Below are 18,133 nucleotides of genomic sequence, written 5' to 3' on the forward strand. Positions count from 1 at the left end.
CTCTCTTTCTCAAAAATAAATCTTAAACAAAATTTTTTTTAATTTTAATTTTTTTTAGGGAGAGAGAGAGCACACAGGTGAGGTGGGGCAGAGGGAAAGAAGGAGAGAAGTGGGGGAGAGAGGGAGAGAGAGAGGGAGAAACAGAGAGACAGAGAGAATCTTGAGCAGACGCCACACTCAGAGAGGAGCCAGACGTGGGGCTTGATCTCGTGACCAAGAGATCACGAACTGGGACAAAATCAAGAGTTGGATGCTCAACGGACTGAGCCACCCAACGTGTCCCCAGTTATCCACTTCTGATGCTGATTCTACATTTGACTCTTTTGGTAATCTAAATTAATTGTACACAATGATGATATAACATAATAAAGGCAATTCACAGATTATCCAAGATCTCATTTTATGTCCCATTTCCCAAAATCTTCCAAGTGATTTCTTCAGAAGGCAACAGGAGGAAGGGAAAAGAGAGTCCCCTGGAAGTCAAAAGGCCTAGCTGTCCCCTGCAGGGTTACCCCTGATGACTACAGTTCTCTCATGGGGATAATAATCCTCTTTTAGTTAGGTAACTAACAGAGGGAAGAGCTTAGCATTGCTCTAGAAAACAAAGTTAAATCTGTTTTTTTGCTTACTTCATGGAACCAAATCATCAAGAGCCTGAATAGAACTTACCTTGTTCTACCTACTGAGGGAAAGTTTTAAAGAATCACTAAACTATTTTTATATCAACTTTATCTTACATGACAATAATAATAATAACGTCACTATTATAGCTGATCCTCAGAGGCATTAACTACATGCCAAGCAAAAAGCTAGATAATTACCAGGTGTGGACTCCATCAATACTCCTTTATTGATGAACCCTCGACTTAGGTACTAGCTCACAGAGAAGGAAATTGAGCTTTAGAGATTTAGAGCTGGCCCAAAATTTCATAGAAGGAAGTAGAACAGCCCAATTTCAAACCAAGATCTGGATGTTCTAAAGCCTGTGTTCTTTTTTTTTTGAATGTTTGTTTATTTTTGAGAAATGTAAAGACAGAGCATGAGCGGGGGAGGGGCAGAGAGAGAGGAAGACAGAATCCGAAGCAGGCTCCAGGCTCCGAGCTGTCAGCACAGAGCCTGACGTGGGGCTCGAACTCAAGAACCGTGAGATCATGCCGAACTGTGAGATCATGACCTAAGCCGAAGTCGGACACTTAACCGACTGAGCCACCCAGGCACCCCTAAAGCCTGTTGTTCTTCAACCCACTATACCATCAGCCTCCATCTCTCCCCTCCCTTCCTCTCTTCCCAACTCCCTTGCACTTGGTCTCTGCAGGCATGCCCACATATTGCTATGGGCCCCTGTACCATGCTGCCTGCTAGGGTATGGCCTAAGAAGAGGCTCATGGATGCCTCCAGATTAAGTGACATAGTTTATCCCTGACTCTACTACTAGATTCAGTTCTTTGCTCCTCCTCCTACTACACAATGCTTTCTGTGCAGTTCCTTGTGTGCTTTTCCATCAGGTGGACCTCACAGAAAGGAAGTCAACAGGCCAAGAAAGAGCTAGATATCGTAGGGTGTACAGGCCACCTGCTACGAGTCTAATATGAACAGAAAGTACAGAATGCAGAGCACAGAGAAAACTGGACTATGCACTGATGGTGAGAGACTGTCCACAGCAAGGACTTGTGCAATGGGACACTGGATTACTGACTGAGCTGTGTCTAGCCCACCACTTTACAAGATAGGACCATACTTTTGGAGACGTTTAAAAGCCCATTAACAATTCCCTAAAGGGAAAGATCTTGGGGAAGTGGCCAGGGCCTACCTCTGCCTCTTAGGCAATCTTTGGTAGCACGCTAAATAGTAATCGTGGGAACAATTTTCTTGCTGAAAACAAAAGAGAATGGAATATTTTCAACCTTAGATACCTTACAGATGTTCTAAGGGACAAGTATTCCCTCTCCTTGTCTCCCTTTCCAGGGAGTACTGAAAATGATGCCGCCAACCACCACCACAGAGACAGCACTGTGCATAGCTCTGCCTTCTAGAATCCTTCCCATGGCATGACTGCCATCTCTGAGAATGAGTTACTCCTCTCCTCTGAGAGCAAGAAAGATCTCTTAAACACTTCTAAATAAGGGTTCTCTCTAAATTCAAGAGACTGAGGAGGCTGAGTGATGGCTTCCTGGTACATGTTCTAGAATCTTGAAATCCTATCACAGAGAGAAAGTCAGAATCAACCATTTCCTCTTATTACTGTGCATAGACATGCAGCATTGGAGGTAGGTGGGAAGAGACTCATGATGCTCTGTTTGGGTGATTGTTTGGGTGTGCATGTGCCATATAGAAGAGGTCATAAAGTTACCAGGCCCCAATGAAGACAACTTACAATGATGTCTTGTCTGGTTTTGAAAGTGCTGATATAGTGGCTGTAGTGGCTGTCATCCATTTGCTGCAGGATCGCAATCATACAGGACACGAAACCCCCCTGGAAGGAGAAAAGAAACACAAATCCAGAACCCCTTAGACCACCGACTGACGAAACAAGACCCATGCGCACGCACTTTGGTTTTCTCCACCCAATTACCCAAAACAGGGACCCTATCAAACTGGCAACCTTCTGCGTTCTGAAGGTCTAAAAGGCACACGCTTTGCTGTTTCTGCTTAAAATGCTCTCCCCTTCCAGGTCTAAGTTAAGGAATGTGGAGGGCTTTACTCATCCCTTTAATGGTACGACTTGTAGTGTCCTGTAGGTCAACGTACCCTGATGCTAAGATCTCAGCTAGATGACGAGTTACAATACAAATAACCTGGGGACTATGGGTTTCTTTCTGAGACAGAGAGAGTTGGAGTCCATTTAGACATGTCTGAAATGGCACATATCTTCTGTGAAGGGAAGCAAGTAGGAAAAAGAGATCGTGAAACTGAGAGTGGAAGAGCAGTGAGACTGGGACAGGAGTGCTCCCTGCTGGAACACTTCAATCGCATCTTTCCAGCTCCAGAATCTTTCAGTTACTTCTGGCATGTTATGCACATATGGTTACGGACATGCTATGGACAAAGGGACTGAATAACTTGATATGTTTATCAATTTATATATATATTTAAATTTTTTTTTACCATTTATTCATTTTTGAAGGATAGAGAGAGATGGAGTGTGAGCGGGGGACAGACACAGAGTGGGAGACACAAAATCTGAAGTAGACTCCAGGCTCTGAGCTGTCAGCAAAGAGCGCTATGTGGGGTCTGAACCCATGAACCATGAGATCATGACCTGAACCAAAGTCGGATTCTTAACTAAATGCGCCACCCAGGTGCTCCATTAATTTATATTTTTGAAGTGAGAAATTACATATTTAATGTGCTTTCCCCTTGTCTAATCATATCTGAATCACAGACTTAATTTTCTGGCCAGAGGGCAAACGTCTAGGGGTAATGACCTCCTGTATTCATAGAGTTATTTACATGAATGGGCACAGAGATGAATTTAGGGGATGGAGGGAATGACTTCCTAAACGCAAAGACAATGAGGGAATATCCACGTACACCTTTCTATGAATGAATGTCTTGCTCTCTTTTGTTTAAAAAAGTTTATTTTTCTAATTATAAAGCAAGGTAATCTTGTTGTCCTAAGGCTTTTGATATATATTGCCAAATCACACTGAGTTTGCATTCCAATCAGTATCTTAACACCACTTGTTTCTCTAGGCCTTTGCCTATTCCGGGTATCAGTATTTGCATTTCAGTTTTGGTTACTTTGCATTTCCTTTGCTCTGAATTATACACTCTGTTGGTTGGCCATTTATGTTTTCTCATTTTGCTGTTTGCTTATATTCTTTACATATTTTTCTATGAAAGTATCTTTTTTAAAATGGCTTGTAACAGGTTTTGTATTTTAAAGACTATTAGCCTTTCACCACATATTTTACAAATAATTTTATTTATTTATTTATTTTTTGCAAATAATTTTTAGAGTTTGGTGCTTAACATTTAGTGTATGTGTGTATGTGTTTGTGTGTGTTTAATTATTTTCACATATAGGCATTTAATTTTTTATCTAGTAAACTTCACTTTTTCTTTTATAGTATCCTTTCCATTTGTAAAAATTCAGGAATCTCAGTTCTCTCAAAAATAGGTATAGGTGAAGGGGATTTAAGAGCACTTTTGTCCTGATGAGCACTGAGTAACATATAGAACCATTCAATCACTATATTGTACATCTGAAACGAATATAAAACTGTATGTTAATTATACTGTAATTTTTATTTATTTTTATTTTTCTTTATTTATTTTTGACAGAGACAGAGACAGAGCACAAGTGGCAGAAGGGCAGAGAGAGAAGGAGACACAGAATCCAAACCAGGCTCCAGGCTCTGAACTAGCTGTCACCAGAGAGCCTGGTGTGGGGCTCGAACCCACAAACCGTGAGATCATGACCTGAGCCAAAGTCGGACGCTCAACTGACTGAGCCACCTAGGCGCCCCTAAAAAGTTTTTATTTATTTATTCATGTAACATGGGGCTCAGACTCATGACCCCACAATGAAGAGTTGCCTATTCTTCTGACAGCCAGCCAGTGCCCACTCTTGTTTTATTTTTACTCTCACATTTTTGTGACTAAATTAAGTGGGATTTTTCCTTTATAATCGCTAAATAGCTACTTCTGTAATAGAGAAAGGCCACTGAATATTGTCTCTTTATTCTGAATCTGGTTAGTTTAATAAGTTATTTGTCACTTCTGTTAAAATTTTGTGAAGGTTATTGGGTTTCCTAGAAATAGCAACTCATTTTGGCTAAAAACAATGACAATTATTTTCTCCTTTTTCAAAAGTCGTACTTTGTGTGTGTGTGTGTGTGTGTGTGTATTATTACATTGGCTGTTATTTATAGAAAAATGCTAAACAATAGGCTTGAGACTTAATATCCTGATTCTCCTTTTAATAACCATCAGGTGATAAGTTGCCTGGTGATTGCATTTTAACATCGCTCATTAATTTGGAATAGAAGATCTATCCATCACATAGATTTTGGCATCTATGGAGACAGTCATACAGCTTTTTTCCATTTATCCAAGCAATATATTTTATTAACGGATCCTATAATACTTAACCATTCCTGATTATGGGAATAAACTATATTAAGGCATATACATACGTACATATATACATATATATCATTCATTCATTATCTGCTATGTCTCTTTGTAACTGTTTCTTTGGCTTCTCTTTCACTGTCTCCCTTGTTTCCGTCCTAGGCTTCTCTTTCTCCAACATTCTTACCATTCCTGTATCTCAGCCATTACCACTCCCATCATCTTAACTTTAACAGAAATCTGACAGGAACCCTGCTTCTTTCCCACTCAAATCCCCACCCTTCTCTTCAAACATACTGAGCCAACATTCTTGAGTTGGTTTAAACCACTAGGAAGATAACTATTTCTCTACTCAAGGAGGTTAAAGAGGTAAATTTAATTAAGACATATTATGTATTACCTGAAAACCAATGTATCATTTCCTTAACAAAATAGTTATCCAACTGCCTTTCTTTTATGTTCTTTACATAGATGGAAGCAATGGCTTGGCGAGAAAAATTAATTAACAATTCATATTGTAGTGTAAGACCTGAATCCTTTTCTGTTTTGGATAGCCTTGAGTCTTAATCTTAGCAGGGACTTCTCTATATCCCTATTTAGATCAGCTCTGTCACCAAAGCTGAATCTTACAAGGGACATCTTAAGGTTTCGGCCCTGGCCACCACCTGCGCCTAAAAGGCCCCTCCCCACACCTTAACAGGACCCCCTACTTTCTCCAAGTCTTTGGTCAAATTTTCCCTTCTCAGGAAAATCATGTTTGTTTTTTTTTTAAGTTTATTTATTTGAGAGAGACAGAAACAGTGCAAGTGGGGGAGGGGCAGAGAGTAAGGGAGAGAGAGAGAGAATCCCAGCAGTATCTGTACTACTAGAGCAGGGCCCGAGGCAGGGCTTGAACTCAGGAAACCCTGAGATCCTGACCTGAGCTGAAATCAAGGGTTGGATGTTCCACCCACTGAGCCACCCAGGTGTCCCTCAGGCAGGTCTCAAGTTCTCTCTGCAGTGTTTCCGGGTTTGGAAAATGGAGCTAATGAGAACTACCCCATAGGATTTGTGTGAAGTTTTCTTGAAATGTAAAGTGCTTAAAATAATTTCTGGCAGGTAAAAAAACAAAAACAAACAAAACAAAAAACAGTTAGAGGGGAGCCTGGGTGGCTCCGTCAGTTAAGCGTCTGACTTCAGCTCAGGTCATGATCTCACTATTCCTCAGTTCAAGCCCTATGCTGACAGCTCGGGGCCTGGAGCCTGCTTCAGAATCCGTCTCCTTCTCTCTCTGCCCCTCTCCCGCTCATACTCTGTCTTTCTTTCAAACATAAATAAACGTTAAAAAAATTAAAAAGCAGCTAATGGCCACTTCTATTAATCATCACTACAGCTAGAAGTACTAATAGTGGTACTGTTATTCGAATAAGGGTAGATCCAGACAGAGCACGCCCATCACATACTGAGAATTAGAACACAGTTATAGTAGTTACAGAGGAAGGACTGAATGCAGCCACCAAAACCCTTCATTGTCTGCTCACAAAGGTTTATGTTTTCCTTAAATGACATATTAAACAAATGCTGAGAGGGTATGAGGTCGAATGAAGGCTGGGTTTCCCTGCCCAGGGTGCTCAGGCCTCTTGGTCCGTCTCTGCTCAAACGTTATTACAACAGGCTTTGTCTAGTCTTTGATATGAGCACGGTTCCTTGAGCACGGATCTGCACTCCCGCGGTTAACAGGGTGGCCAACAACGCTCTCCCATCGCCCTCCCCCCCACCTCTTTGGATCATTTTCCCTCAAGGGAAAATCAGTGTTGGAATCGAGATCTGCTGGCGGTTAGAACCAAGGTCACCCATCGGAGAGGGCCCGGAAGTTCTAGATCCATCAATTTCTCAGGGCGTGCGGCGTGCACGCACATACTGTGAACCGTGAGAGGGGCATGTGGGGATCTGGTCCCAAGATGCCAGTCCAGAGGACTCCCAAAGGGCAGGGGGGGCACTGAGGAGCGGCGGTGGTGGCGCAGTCCCCTGCAACGACACTCACGATGTGCGGAGACTGGCGGCTCATCCCAATCACCGTCCGGTTGATCCTCCTCAGCAGCCGTTCCATTATCAGCTGGACGTGCATCGCCGTGGGGCCCTGAGGGGGAAACACGGAAAGTGACACCTTCTTCCTCAGACTCAGCCTCCCTTTTCCCACAAAGAACCTTGGACAGATGAGTTTTCCCTTTAAATCAGGGGAAGAACGCCTCCCTCACAGCCCAGATCATCCACACTCCCTCCAAGATCACAGGGGCCACGAACTCCACATAGTTTGGGAGGAGGCCTCTGGCACGAGAACTCAGTCCTGACACTGAGCACATCGGGTAGCCCAGGACACCGAGGCACATGCATGGGGAGTAAAAGGCAAAAATTCAGAGTTCTTGCCACTTTCTGTGTTAGGAGGAAAAACGCTAAGAAATTCAAGTGAGGGAGATTTGCTATTGACTGAATGTTTGTGTTCGGAAGTCATATGCGGGGGCTGGGGCACCTGGCTCAGTTGGTTAAGTGTCTGACTCTTGATTTTGGATCAGGTCATGATCTATGGTTTGTGAGTTCAAGCCCTGCATTGGGCCTGTTTGGGATTCTCTGTCTTCCTCTCTCTGCTCTTCCCCCACCCCACAAATAAGTAAATAAACTTTATTTTTTAAAAAAAGCCATATGCTGCAAGTGCCTGGCTGGCTCAGTCAGTAGAGCATGTGACTCTTGATCTCCAGGTCATGGGTTCAAGCCTCATATTGGGTGGAGAGATTACTTAAAAAACAAGTTTTTTGAAAATTTTTTTAACATTTATTCATTTTTGAGAGAGAAAGACAGAGTGCAAGCAGGAGAGGAGCAGAGAGAAAGGGAGACACAGAATCTGAAGCAGGCTCCAGGCTCTGGGGTGTCAGCACAGAGCCCGATGTGGGGCTCAAACCCATGAAGCATGAGATCATGACGTGAGCCGAAGTCAGATGCTTAACCAACTGAGCCACCCAGGTGCTCCACTTAAAAAATTTTTTTTTAAATTAAAACAAGCCACAAAAGTCAGATGCTGGTGCTCTAAACCCTTATGTGATAGAATATGGACATGGGCTTTTGAGGGGGCAAGTTGGACATGAAGGCACAGCCCTGGTCTTGTAAGGAGAGACAACAGACAGCTTGGTTTTCCTCTCTCCAGACACACTGAGTGAAGGCCATGTGAGGACAAAGAGCAGGCAGCTGTTTTCAGGCCAGAAGGGGGACCCTCTCCAGGAACCCTGCCATACTGGCACCCTGACTTCAGACTTCCCATCTCCAGAACCATGAAAGACAGATATCTGTTGGCTGAGCCTCTGACTGTGGTGTTTTAACAAGTGGACCGACACAGGGATTCAATGCTTGGATTCTGTCATGTGCGACTTTGAGCAATTATTTACCTCTGCTGAGCTTCCGTTTTCCCAGATGGAAGAAAACAAGACCAGATCCCTTACAGGATGTTCTACTCACTTAGCTCCACCTTAGCAATAATCAACTTGTCTTTACAAAGCCTATGTCCCTTCTTGCATTGTGATAGATAGTCTGAAACTCTGGTTATTGCTTCAAATAGCTACATCGCTGCTATATCTAGTTTTATTAAAATACCAAGTGCTACCAGCTTCCCTTTTGTGCCTCCCTTCTCTCCTTTGTTTTTATTATTTATTCATTTGCTTCCCATGTCTTTGAGTGAAAACGATCTATAAAACCTTCCCTCTCTCTTGAGACTGCTTTCTCCTCTATTCATGTACCGAGACCACACCGCAGACCTGGCTCGGTGTGGGAGCCCTGCGCCGGCCCCGGGTGGAGGTTGGAAAAGGAATCAGACATTCTCTGATCGGGAGAGCTGGGGCTTGAAGATAAACGAGCAAAACATAAGGATCCTCCTAGAAGGTCAGCTCTGTTCAGCTGCTGATCACATGAAATCCTTGTGAAATAAAACAAATAAATGAACAAATTGAAGGTCAGCTCCGTGACGGCAGACGACTTGCTTCTCCTGTTCACTGCCGCACTCTGACGTACACCCATCGTGGCGCCTGGGGCACGGGAGCGGTTTAAGACGGGCCTGTGACCTGAATCATAAGTGCTGGTACAAAACGAGAAGAGTCCTACACAAGATGTAAGGAGGGCATGGAGGGAAGTAGCAGAGGGGTGTGTTTGCGCTGGGGCAGGGCTGCACCAGGAAAACCCCATGGGGTTCTACTATAGCTAGGCTTTGAAGAATATGGACAGTTTGGAGATCTAGCTTTGGGAGAAGAGGAATCCTGGAGGATTATAAAAAGGCATAGGAATACATGTCAGTAATTAGAGCCTGGAACTAACTGAGGTGATGAGAAGATGTAGGAAGACATATACAGTTAGTTTGCACATGTTTGTACATTTACATGCAAACATCTATCAGTGATGGTGGGGGGATAAAACCGTATCATTCCCATCACCAAAAAAACTATCAAATTTACTACCTTAACAGAGCTCTAAGATCAATCATTTTGAACACTTCTCCTATTATAGGGAACCTTATCAGAAGACCCAAAAAAGTTTTTTCGGTCCATTAAATCAGGACAAGATGTAAACACATTAAAGTCATCTCCAAAGAGTCCTTCTACATGCTAAGAAGGTAGGTAGAGATACTATATTAAAAAAACAAAACAAGGGGCACCTGAGAGGCTCAGTTGGTTAAGTGAACAACTCTTGATTTCAGCTCAGGTCATGATCTCACGGTTGTGGGATCGAGCCCCACATTGTGCTCCGCGCTGAGCGTAGAGCCTGCTTGGGATTCTCTCTCTCCTTCTCTTTCGGTCCCTCTCCTGCTTGCACATGCTCATGTGCTCTCTCTCTCTCTCTCAAAATAAATAAATAAACTTTAAATAACAGACAAAAAAACCCAAAATAACAAGAACAACAATAACAAAAAACTGGGTTAGAAGTGGAAGAGATCAAGAGGTCTAAGAGGTTATCTGGAACCATCCTGACATGTTATGGAATGGGAAACTGAGGCGCCTGCAGAGTGCCTCAAGATAAAGAGTTACATGTGCCAGGCTCCCGGGTGGCTCAGTTGGTTAAGTGTCAGACTTCGGCTCAGGTCATGATCTCACAGTTAATGAGTTTGAGCCCGGTATCAGGCTCTGTGCTGGCAGCTCAGAGCCTGGAGCCTGCCTCGGGTTCTGTGTCTCCCCTTTTTCTGTCCCTCCCCCACTCACACACACACTCTCCTTCTTTTTCTCTCTCACAAATAAATATTAAAAAAAAGAAAAAAAAGAAAAAGAACTACACGTGCTAACACTGGAACCAGAAAAGAAACAGCCTGATTCCCATGTTTCCAAACAGCTATGGATCATATACATACACTTCTAGAATGCCAGAGCCCGCCCAAACCAAAATCCCTAGTAAACTCACTATTGCTAACTACAACTTTGAGCTTCATTTTAGTGTTTTGATTACTGAGTCATAAAAGTTACTTTCTAAAAATATTATTATCATTATGATATGGTTGGTCACATTTACTTATTTGTTGTAAAATCCCTGGTTAGGAATCTAATACCCAACCACAAGATTCCTTGGGGAAACCTATTATGTTTTATGCGGTTTCTAGCAACACACTGAAGGAAACGGGAGGGGGAGCGTGACCTATAATTAACAAATATCAAATAATAATGCAAACAGCGAGGTGGGCTGCAGGGACACATGGAAGGGGAGGCTAGGCAGGGAAAGCCACGGCATACTCCCACACATCTGTGGCTAAGGCGGGAATTAGCAGAAATGTGGCCACACCTGTGCGAAGAGGAGATGAGGCAGCCTGTGGCCATGCTGGGGGTGCCTCTGAAAGGTGAGCTAAGAATTTGGCTATGGGAATAGGGACAGAGGCCTCTCCAATTGCTTTTGCAGAACTGGACCTGGAGATACAGGTAAGAGAAGGGGCGTAGGCAAGGCCAAGAGGGTTTTCCCTGCTCTGTATGAACACTGGAGCCATGGGGCCGTTGTGGGGGGTGGGAAGTATGGTTTGCGCTCAACTGAACACATTCTGCTCTCTTCTCCAGCCTCTTAGGGGAGGCCATGCCTAGGCTACGGGCTGTGCTGTCTCTAGAAGGTGGTAAACCCAGGCGGATGCGGCCCCAGGGTTTGGGGGAGTATGGATGCCTCGGTCACAGAGGAGAAGCGAGACAAGAAAGCACATTGTATCCGCCAGGCTCCAAAAGGGAGGATCAGTGTCAGAACTTAAAAATGAGGATGTCCCAGAAGCTCCGGAGTATCTACAATAGTCCAGTCAGTGCCATAGGTATAAGAGGGCCAGGGTTTCTGCTTAAATGATCTGAGCAGGGCTCTGATTCTTTAACATTCCCTCAGGGATCTCCAGGGGGGACAAGCCTGGAAACACAGTGGCAGCAGGCACCAGCAGTAAGCAGACCCTCCCAGACAGAGAGGTGCAGAGAAGATCTAGCAAGCAGCAGCCTCTGCGATCACCTCAAAACCAGCGCAGCCTGTCCCCGGTAGCTGGGCTTCGAAAACCGCCTGGGTGGAGCCCTCAGGTAGGGAAGGCGATCTTGCCCTAGGCAAAGGGCCGAGGGTGGGCCGTGGTGTGCCTCGGTGACGATTCCACTCACCACATCCTTCCTGTCCAGCACTTCCAGGATGTTGCTCAGAAGCTGCGAGCTGGCCTCATGGTCGGGCTTGCTGCAGTTGTCATCTAACTGGCCGCTGAGCTGGTCGATCAGCAGCGGCAGCAGGACATCTCTGCACTCTGGGGGAGAAAATGCATACACTCAGCGGGTGGCACCCCTGAAATGCCCAGCTTCTGCCTGCACCTCCCCCTCCCACCCCCGCTGCCACAGCTGACCTCTTGGCTCTGCCCAGCAGGGCTAGATCCCTGCAGGCAGGAAGCATGGCATGTTCGGCGTGGAACGTCAGTTCTGTAACTTGATTTTTACTTCTTAATGTTTTTAGTGTTTATTTATTTTGAGGAGGGGGGGCAGAGAGAGAGAGGGAGAGAGAGAATCTCAAGCAGGCTCCGCGTTCAGCACAGAGCCTGGCGCAGGGCTCGATCCCACAACCGTGGGATCACGACCTGAGCTGAAATCAAGGGTCGGGACGCCTCACTGACTGAGCCACCCAGGCGCCCCAAGGCCTGTAACTTGGTGTTAAAAGCTAAGAAACTGACACCTATCACTGGTACCTATGTGAAAATGCGTAAAGTAGTCAACAATTTCTTTAGCTTTAAAAAAAAAAAAAAAAAGCCAACTTGTTAGTTGAATGCTAAGTCATCTGAAATGAAAAAACTAAGGAAGTTATACTTAATGTTTGAAAAGTTTCCACCTAAAGGGGAGAATTTACTCTAAAATTCATATAAACACTGAGTGAACTTTCACTAGTACATTTCAATGTGTTTTGAGGACATTCTGATCGTGTTTTTGCAGGTGCGTGGACTTCACAAAATAAAAGCTCAGTTTTCTATGATGTCTTCCTTCAGAGATCGTCACTATTATACAACTTTATGATGAGGCCAGATATTCTGGCCACAAACGGAAATAACTGTTAACAGTGAGATTACTTCCTCTAACAGAACCCCACGGCACATCTCATTTATCCTTTCTGCACGCTTAGAGGCAGAGGCAGTGCAGTATATTAAGATGTTTAATAACATTACATTTTCTAATTAAGAGCATTCACTAGCTTTGTGCACACTTCCAACAGTGTCCTTGTGACAGCTAGAATTTCTAAGCAAAAATCCACAGGGTCAGAAAGTGTCAGGGCTGAAAGAGGTTACTGATGTGAGGCAGTTCAAATCCTTCCTTCCGTGAATATGGAGGCTGACTTGCAGGAGGTTCCTTGTGTGACCAAAGTTATAGAACTAGCCCGGGGCAAGGCCAGGAGGCCTTCCACCAACAACCCACTGACCTTTCCCTAATTTCTGAAGAGTCCTGCTGGTCCTCAGACTCTCCAGGCAACACATGTTACGTGGGTTCACCCTCCGGGAGCCCCTGACCTGAGAGTAATTCCCATAGCTGCCCCTGTTTAGCAAGTCTTAGGTTTTTGGGGGGAAAGACCAGCTACTGGACGTCTTCCCTATATCAGCCTTGGGACAGGAACACAATGATTTAGACTTGGTGGCCGTATGCCTTCCCTCTAGTCACAAAACGAATAGTATTTCATCCATGTGAGAGCTTTCATGCCTCCATACCCTCTGGCTTCCCAGTAGCATGCTGGTGATCTGGTTCTCCAACTTAGCACTCCCCTTCTCACCCCTCCCCAACCTGTAACTTATAGTGTTGGCCAATCTCTGTGCTGTAAATACTTCTACGCTGGTCCATTTTCAGCTCCTCACGTGACATGGCTGAGCATGGAGTTGAGAGAGATCACATAATATGCTCTCCTGAGCTGGGACAGATGGCCCCAGCACTCCCCTGTACTACCAACCCATGGCTTTCTAGAATACACAGTAAGTACAGGTCAAAGAAGACATATCTGTCTAAAAAGACTATCTTTCTACTTGCCTGCTACTTTCTGAGGTGTCTATTTTTTAGGACAAAGCACTCCAATTAATGAAATACTGGATTGTTCTCATTAAAAAATGCATGGTTCTTGGGGGAGGGGGGGCGCCTGGTTGCCTCAGTCCGTTAAGAATCTGACTTCGGCTTAGGTCATGGTCTCATGGCTTGTGAGTTTGAGCCGTGCTTGGGGGGAGCTCGAGCCCTGCTTCAGATGAGCCCTGCTTCTCTCTCTCTCTCTGCCTCTCGCTCACTTGCATGCACCCTCTCTCTCAAAAAATAAATAAGTAAATAAAATGAAATGAAAAATGCAGGACTCTGTTCTGTAAGATACTCTCAGAAATGCTGAACTGACTTCATAGTCTTAAAACCGGTTTCTCTGGATGTCGCTAAATCATAAAAAACTACTGGCAAGAACATTATTGACATTAAAAAAAAAAAAAAAAAGCAAGTGTTGGCTGAAGCAGCAGGAGGCCTGGAATTCTGACAAGCAGTAGTTGTTGGTGAAGACATACCCGACTGCCGGAAAAGATTGCTCTCCACTATCTTGGTCATGCAGTTAAGTTTCTGGCGAACTAACTGGTTGTCAGGAATGCTCTCAATGAACTTGCAGAAGAGCATGCTGCAAGAGAAACCCCAGAGGTTGGTATCTGCACACTCCGTCGCACTCAAGCTATCATTACACGATTCCCCTCTACTCTGAGACTCGGGTGTGGAGAGCTTGACCTGGAAATCTCTCCCAGACGCCCTGGGAGTCTGTTCCTAGGAAGTGAAGGTGAGACCGTATTCCATGAGCGCTGTTATAGTGCTCGGCCTCGGGGCTGGCCCCGTGTAAACTATCCGAGTGCGGTCACATCTATCCTGGCTTTGCAGACCTGCCTTAACGCTACTTCTGCACAATCCTTTTCTGGCCGACTCCACCCCGCTGTCGGTCACCATCTGACTCTGCAGTGCCGGGATACTTAGGTGTGGGGCTGGAAGTGTATCATTATGTACTTTCTTCTGTAGTTAATTTTATGTCTGCGTGTCTTGATTCCCCCAGAGAAAGTGCAAATCTCTCACAGGGGCAGGCTTTGTGGCTCCTTTTAGATCTTCCACAGAAACGGAGCACAAAGGGGGATTAGAAGAGTAAGAGAACAGGGAACAGCCCAGGCCCCAGCCAAGCCAGGGGCTGCTTCTCTGCTAAAGTCAACAAATGAATATGTTTTGCTATTTACCTGAGCTCAACAGGGTCGAACACAAGTTTGACGTCATTAATTATGCTGGGAAGGTACTTCAGAGCTGCCCCCTGTAAGAGGAAATACCAAAGGGCAAATTCAGTTGCCAGACAGGATGGACACACAATGTACTCCTTAATCTCGGGAAGAAAAGGCTTGAAATCTACAATAGGGAACTGGAAACGGATGCCCTCGCATTAGAGAAGAGAGCTCCATGTTGCTAGAGGTGATCTCCTAAAATCTTTCTCGTAAAAAGTCAGGTGACATGGCTTTTTTTCTTCTTCTTCTTTACCAACAGGCACTATTTGGAATTCATTTTTCTATCTAAGGAGGTAGTTAAAATCTTGACGTCTCTCCCTCACAAAGCAGCCATAAAGAGCAAAGAAGAAATAATAAAGCTCAGAGCTGAATCCCCAGAGATCGCCTATTTCACATTAAAAAAATTGATAATGATGAACAGGATGGTGACTTTGGGCTTCTGGGAGGAATGGGCAGGGACTCGGAATAAAAACCTGTTGCCTGTAACGTCAGGATCAATCGGCTGAATTCACAGGGACCACAACGGCCATTCACAGGACGTCTAAAAGGACAGTCTGTCTTTGGCAAACTGTCATTTGAGAATACATTTGAGAATACAAATGTACATAAAAGTTAAAACACAGGTCTTGCCCTTGACAACTTTCTTTGGTCATACTAAAATTCACCAGCTTTCCACAAATTAGGATTCACTTTCTCTCCCACCATGGCTCCGTCTGTTGTCACAGAACATCAGCAACAGCACTGAAAGAGGCGTCCATGCTGAAAACCACGCTGACCTTGATCTTAACAGCTTCCTCCAGGGGCCTGTCCATCAGCATATTGAAGGCGAGAAACAACTGGCGGATTGAATTATTAAATTCATCTCCATCTTCGCTTTGGCCGTAAAACCTTAACAGCAGAAAGAGAAAATCAGTCAGGCTTTCTGTCTTTAAAAAGGCATTTTCAAAAAGACCTGTCGCCTAAGCAATGCTGGAGGCCCATGCCTCTTCACCCTTGATAATCCACTTTCCACCCAAGAGAGGAGATAATCACTGGAAATGTCAACCACGTTTTACTGCTTCTCTGACTGAAACCCTTCAATGGCTTCCCATTCCACTTGGGATGAAATCCACGTGCCTCACCATGGCTTACCAGGCCCTACCTCATCTGTCGTTAGCCGGCCACTCCCCATTCTAGTTCCACTTGGCCCAGCAATACTGGCTTCTCCTGACTCCTCACCCAGGCCCCACAGGACCCTAGCCTTAGCAGGTCTTGCCCTACACACCGCTTCCTGCACTGACCCCCCCCCACCTTGTTCAGTCTCAACCCAAACACCAGCTCCTGGAGAGATCTTCTCCCTCCCTGGTTATTACCTCACCAACACCTCCCCTGCTAGCCCTTAACCTATCTGAAATGATCTTACAGTGTCTTTCTTCACTCTGTGCCTCCCTGGCTTCCATGCAACCCACAGGCAATGTTAGAGTGGGAGCCTTGTTTAATCTCCTGTTCGATCTCCAGCACCCACAGCAATACCTGGCATCCTATGTACCAGCATTTAAAAAAGGGGGGGAGGGGACTAATACAAGACACAGGGATGAAGATGGAGTTATCCATGCCCTACTGTGGGCAATTTACAATTTTCATTTTCCCTAGGTGTCTCCCCAGTGGAGGTATATTCCAGCCAGGAAGTGAGCTTAGAAGAGGAATATATGCTCTGATGAGGGCAAACTGGTGGGGGGCAGGGTGCTCGGGTTGCAGGAGATGGGGGTGTGGTGAGATTTCATTTGTAGCTCCTGGACAGGGCCAGGAAACAGATGTGTCTATCAGATCTAAGCAGGCAGGGAATGTAGATTTCTAGGCTTTCTTTCTCAGAGCAAGTTCCTCTCTAATGAGAAAAAACAGATGGGCGGAGGGGAATAACCATAAACAGGTGCTCAGAGACTAAGTTCAACACAGCAACTCCCTTAGTTAATTCCATGGGTTACTTAATCACACTAATCTTGGCTTTTCCATTGTTCTCTTCTTAATATGATGTTGAAAAGGATGGTTCAGATGCACTGCAACGTTGCGAAGGGTGACACACTAGTGAATCATCAGTGGAAAAAATTTCTCAGTTTCATAAATTTAGGTTTTCTTTCTATGGGTTTATGAGGACTTTTATTGCTGTACATCAGAGTTCACTGTAGAAACTTTTAGATAAGGGAATATTCCCTCAGTGGGACACAATCCAGGCCCTAACTAAATTGGTGGAAATTTAACATAATTGCAAAATACAAGGAACTAGCTATAAAAGAAGCTTCTCTGAAGAGACAGAGACTGCAGAGCCCTGCGTAAACTCTGCTCTCTTCTGTAAGGGAAGGGGGAATGGTCTTTCACTCATCTGAACTTTTATGTCATTAGTTTTTAGAAACTACAAAAATGTACAAAATCACTGTAGAAACTTTAAAAATGCAGAAAGAATAAAACTAACCTGCTTAAAACCCTGTTACTCACAATTTTACTCCTACTAAAATTTTAGATTCCGAACCTCTAACATTTTTTTAAATGTTTTATTTATTTGAGAGAGAGAAGAGTGTGAGCAGGGGAGGGTCAGAGAGGGAGACACAGAATCTGAAACAGGCTCCAGGCTCTGAGCTAGCTGTCAGCACAGAGCCCAACACGGGGCTCGAACCCACGAACCGCGAGATCATGACCTGAGCTGAAGTTGGACGCTTAACCGACTGAGCCACCCAGGCGCCCCCAAACCTCTAATATTTTTGAAATGGGATCATACTGTACTTATGTCTTATGCCTTAGTTTTGTTTAAGAACAGTCATCTTTCCTCATTAACATTTCTGAAAGGGCTGAATATATACATATTTTTATCATTCATCTTTATTCACACCTGATGGATTTCTTTCCATTAGATAAATTCTTAGATGGGCTATTACTAGCTAACGTGGTATTTTCTTTTGCTTTTTGTAGTTTTTGTTTTGTTTTTGCTTTTCATTCATTCTGCCCTTAATGAATTTACATTCCTATCAGCTTAAAATGCAGGACCACTTTTTGTCCAACTTCATCAAAGGATAAAGATTTTTTTTTTTTAAGGATAAAGATTTTTAATCTTTATCAAATGTATAGATAAGAATAGTGTGTGTGTATGGCATTTTCATAGTCTGAATATTTTTTAAGAAATTGAATTTACCGCTTGAATTTGTCTCTTATAAATTATCTGTTTTTGTTTTCTATTATTCACGGTGTTGATATTCTTTTGTTGACTGGTAAGAGCCTTTCATTAGTAAAGCTAATTAAAGGCTTTGATCTATACAGTATGTTGTGAGCTTTTTT

General features: G+C 44.2%; 1 protein-coding gene across 1 annotated transcript in view; it reads right to left on the reverse strand.

Annotated features, from left to right (window-relative positions):
- The window catches only part of DOCK5 (dedicator of cytokinesis 5), a 164,946-nt gene that overhangs the window by 62,577 nt on the left and 84,236 nt on the right, over positions 1-18,133 (reverse strand). The window contains exons 22-27 of the mRNA XM_077780138.1: positions 15,604-15,715; positions 14,789-14,859; positions 14,087-14,193; positions 11,691-11,827; positions 7,100-7,195; positions 2,375-2,473 (exon numbers count right to left, since the gene is read on the reverse strand). Of these exons, the coding sequence (XP_077636264.1) occupies positions 2,375-2,473; positions 7,100-7,195; positions 11,691-11,827; positions 14,087-14,193; positions 14,789-14,859; positions 15,604-15,715 (622 nt within the window). The remainder of the gene's footprint in view (positions 1-2,374; positions 2,474-7,099; positions 7,196-11,690; positions 11,828-14,086; positions 14,194-14,788; positions 14,860-15,603; positions 15,716-18,133) is intronic.

The sequence above is a fragment of the Crocuta crocuta genome, unplaced genomic scaffold (genome assembly GCF_008692635.1).
Source record: "Crocuta crocuta isolate KB4526 unplaced genomic scaffold, BGI_CrCroc_1.0 scaffold395, whole genome shotgun sequence".
NCBI classification, from domain to species: Eukaryota; Metazoa; Chordata; class Mammalia; order Carnivora; family Hyaenidae; genus Crocuta; species Crocuta crocuta.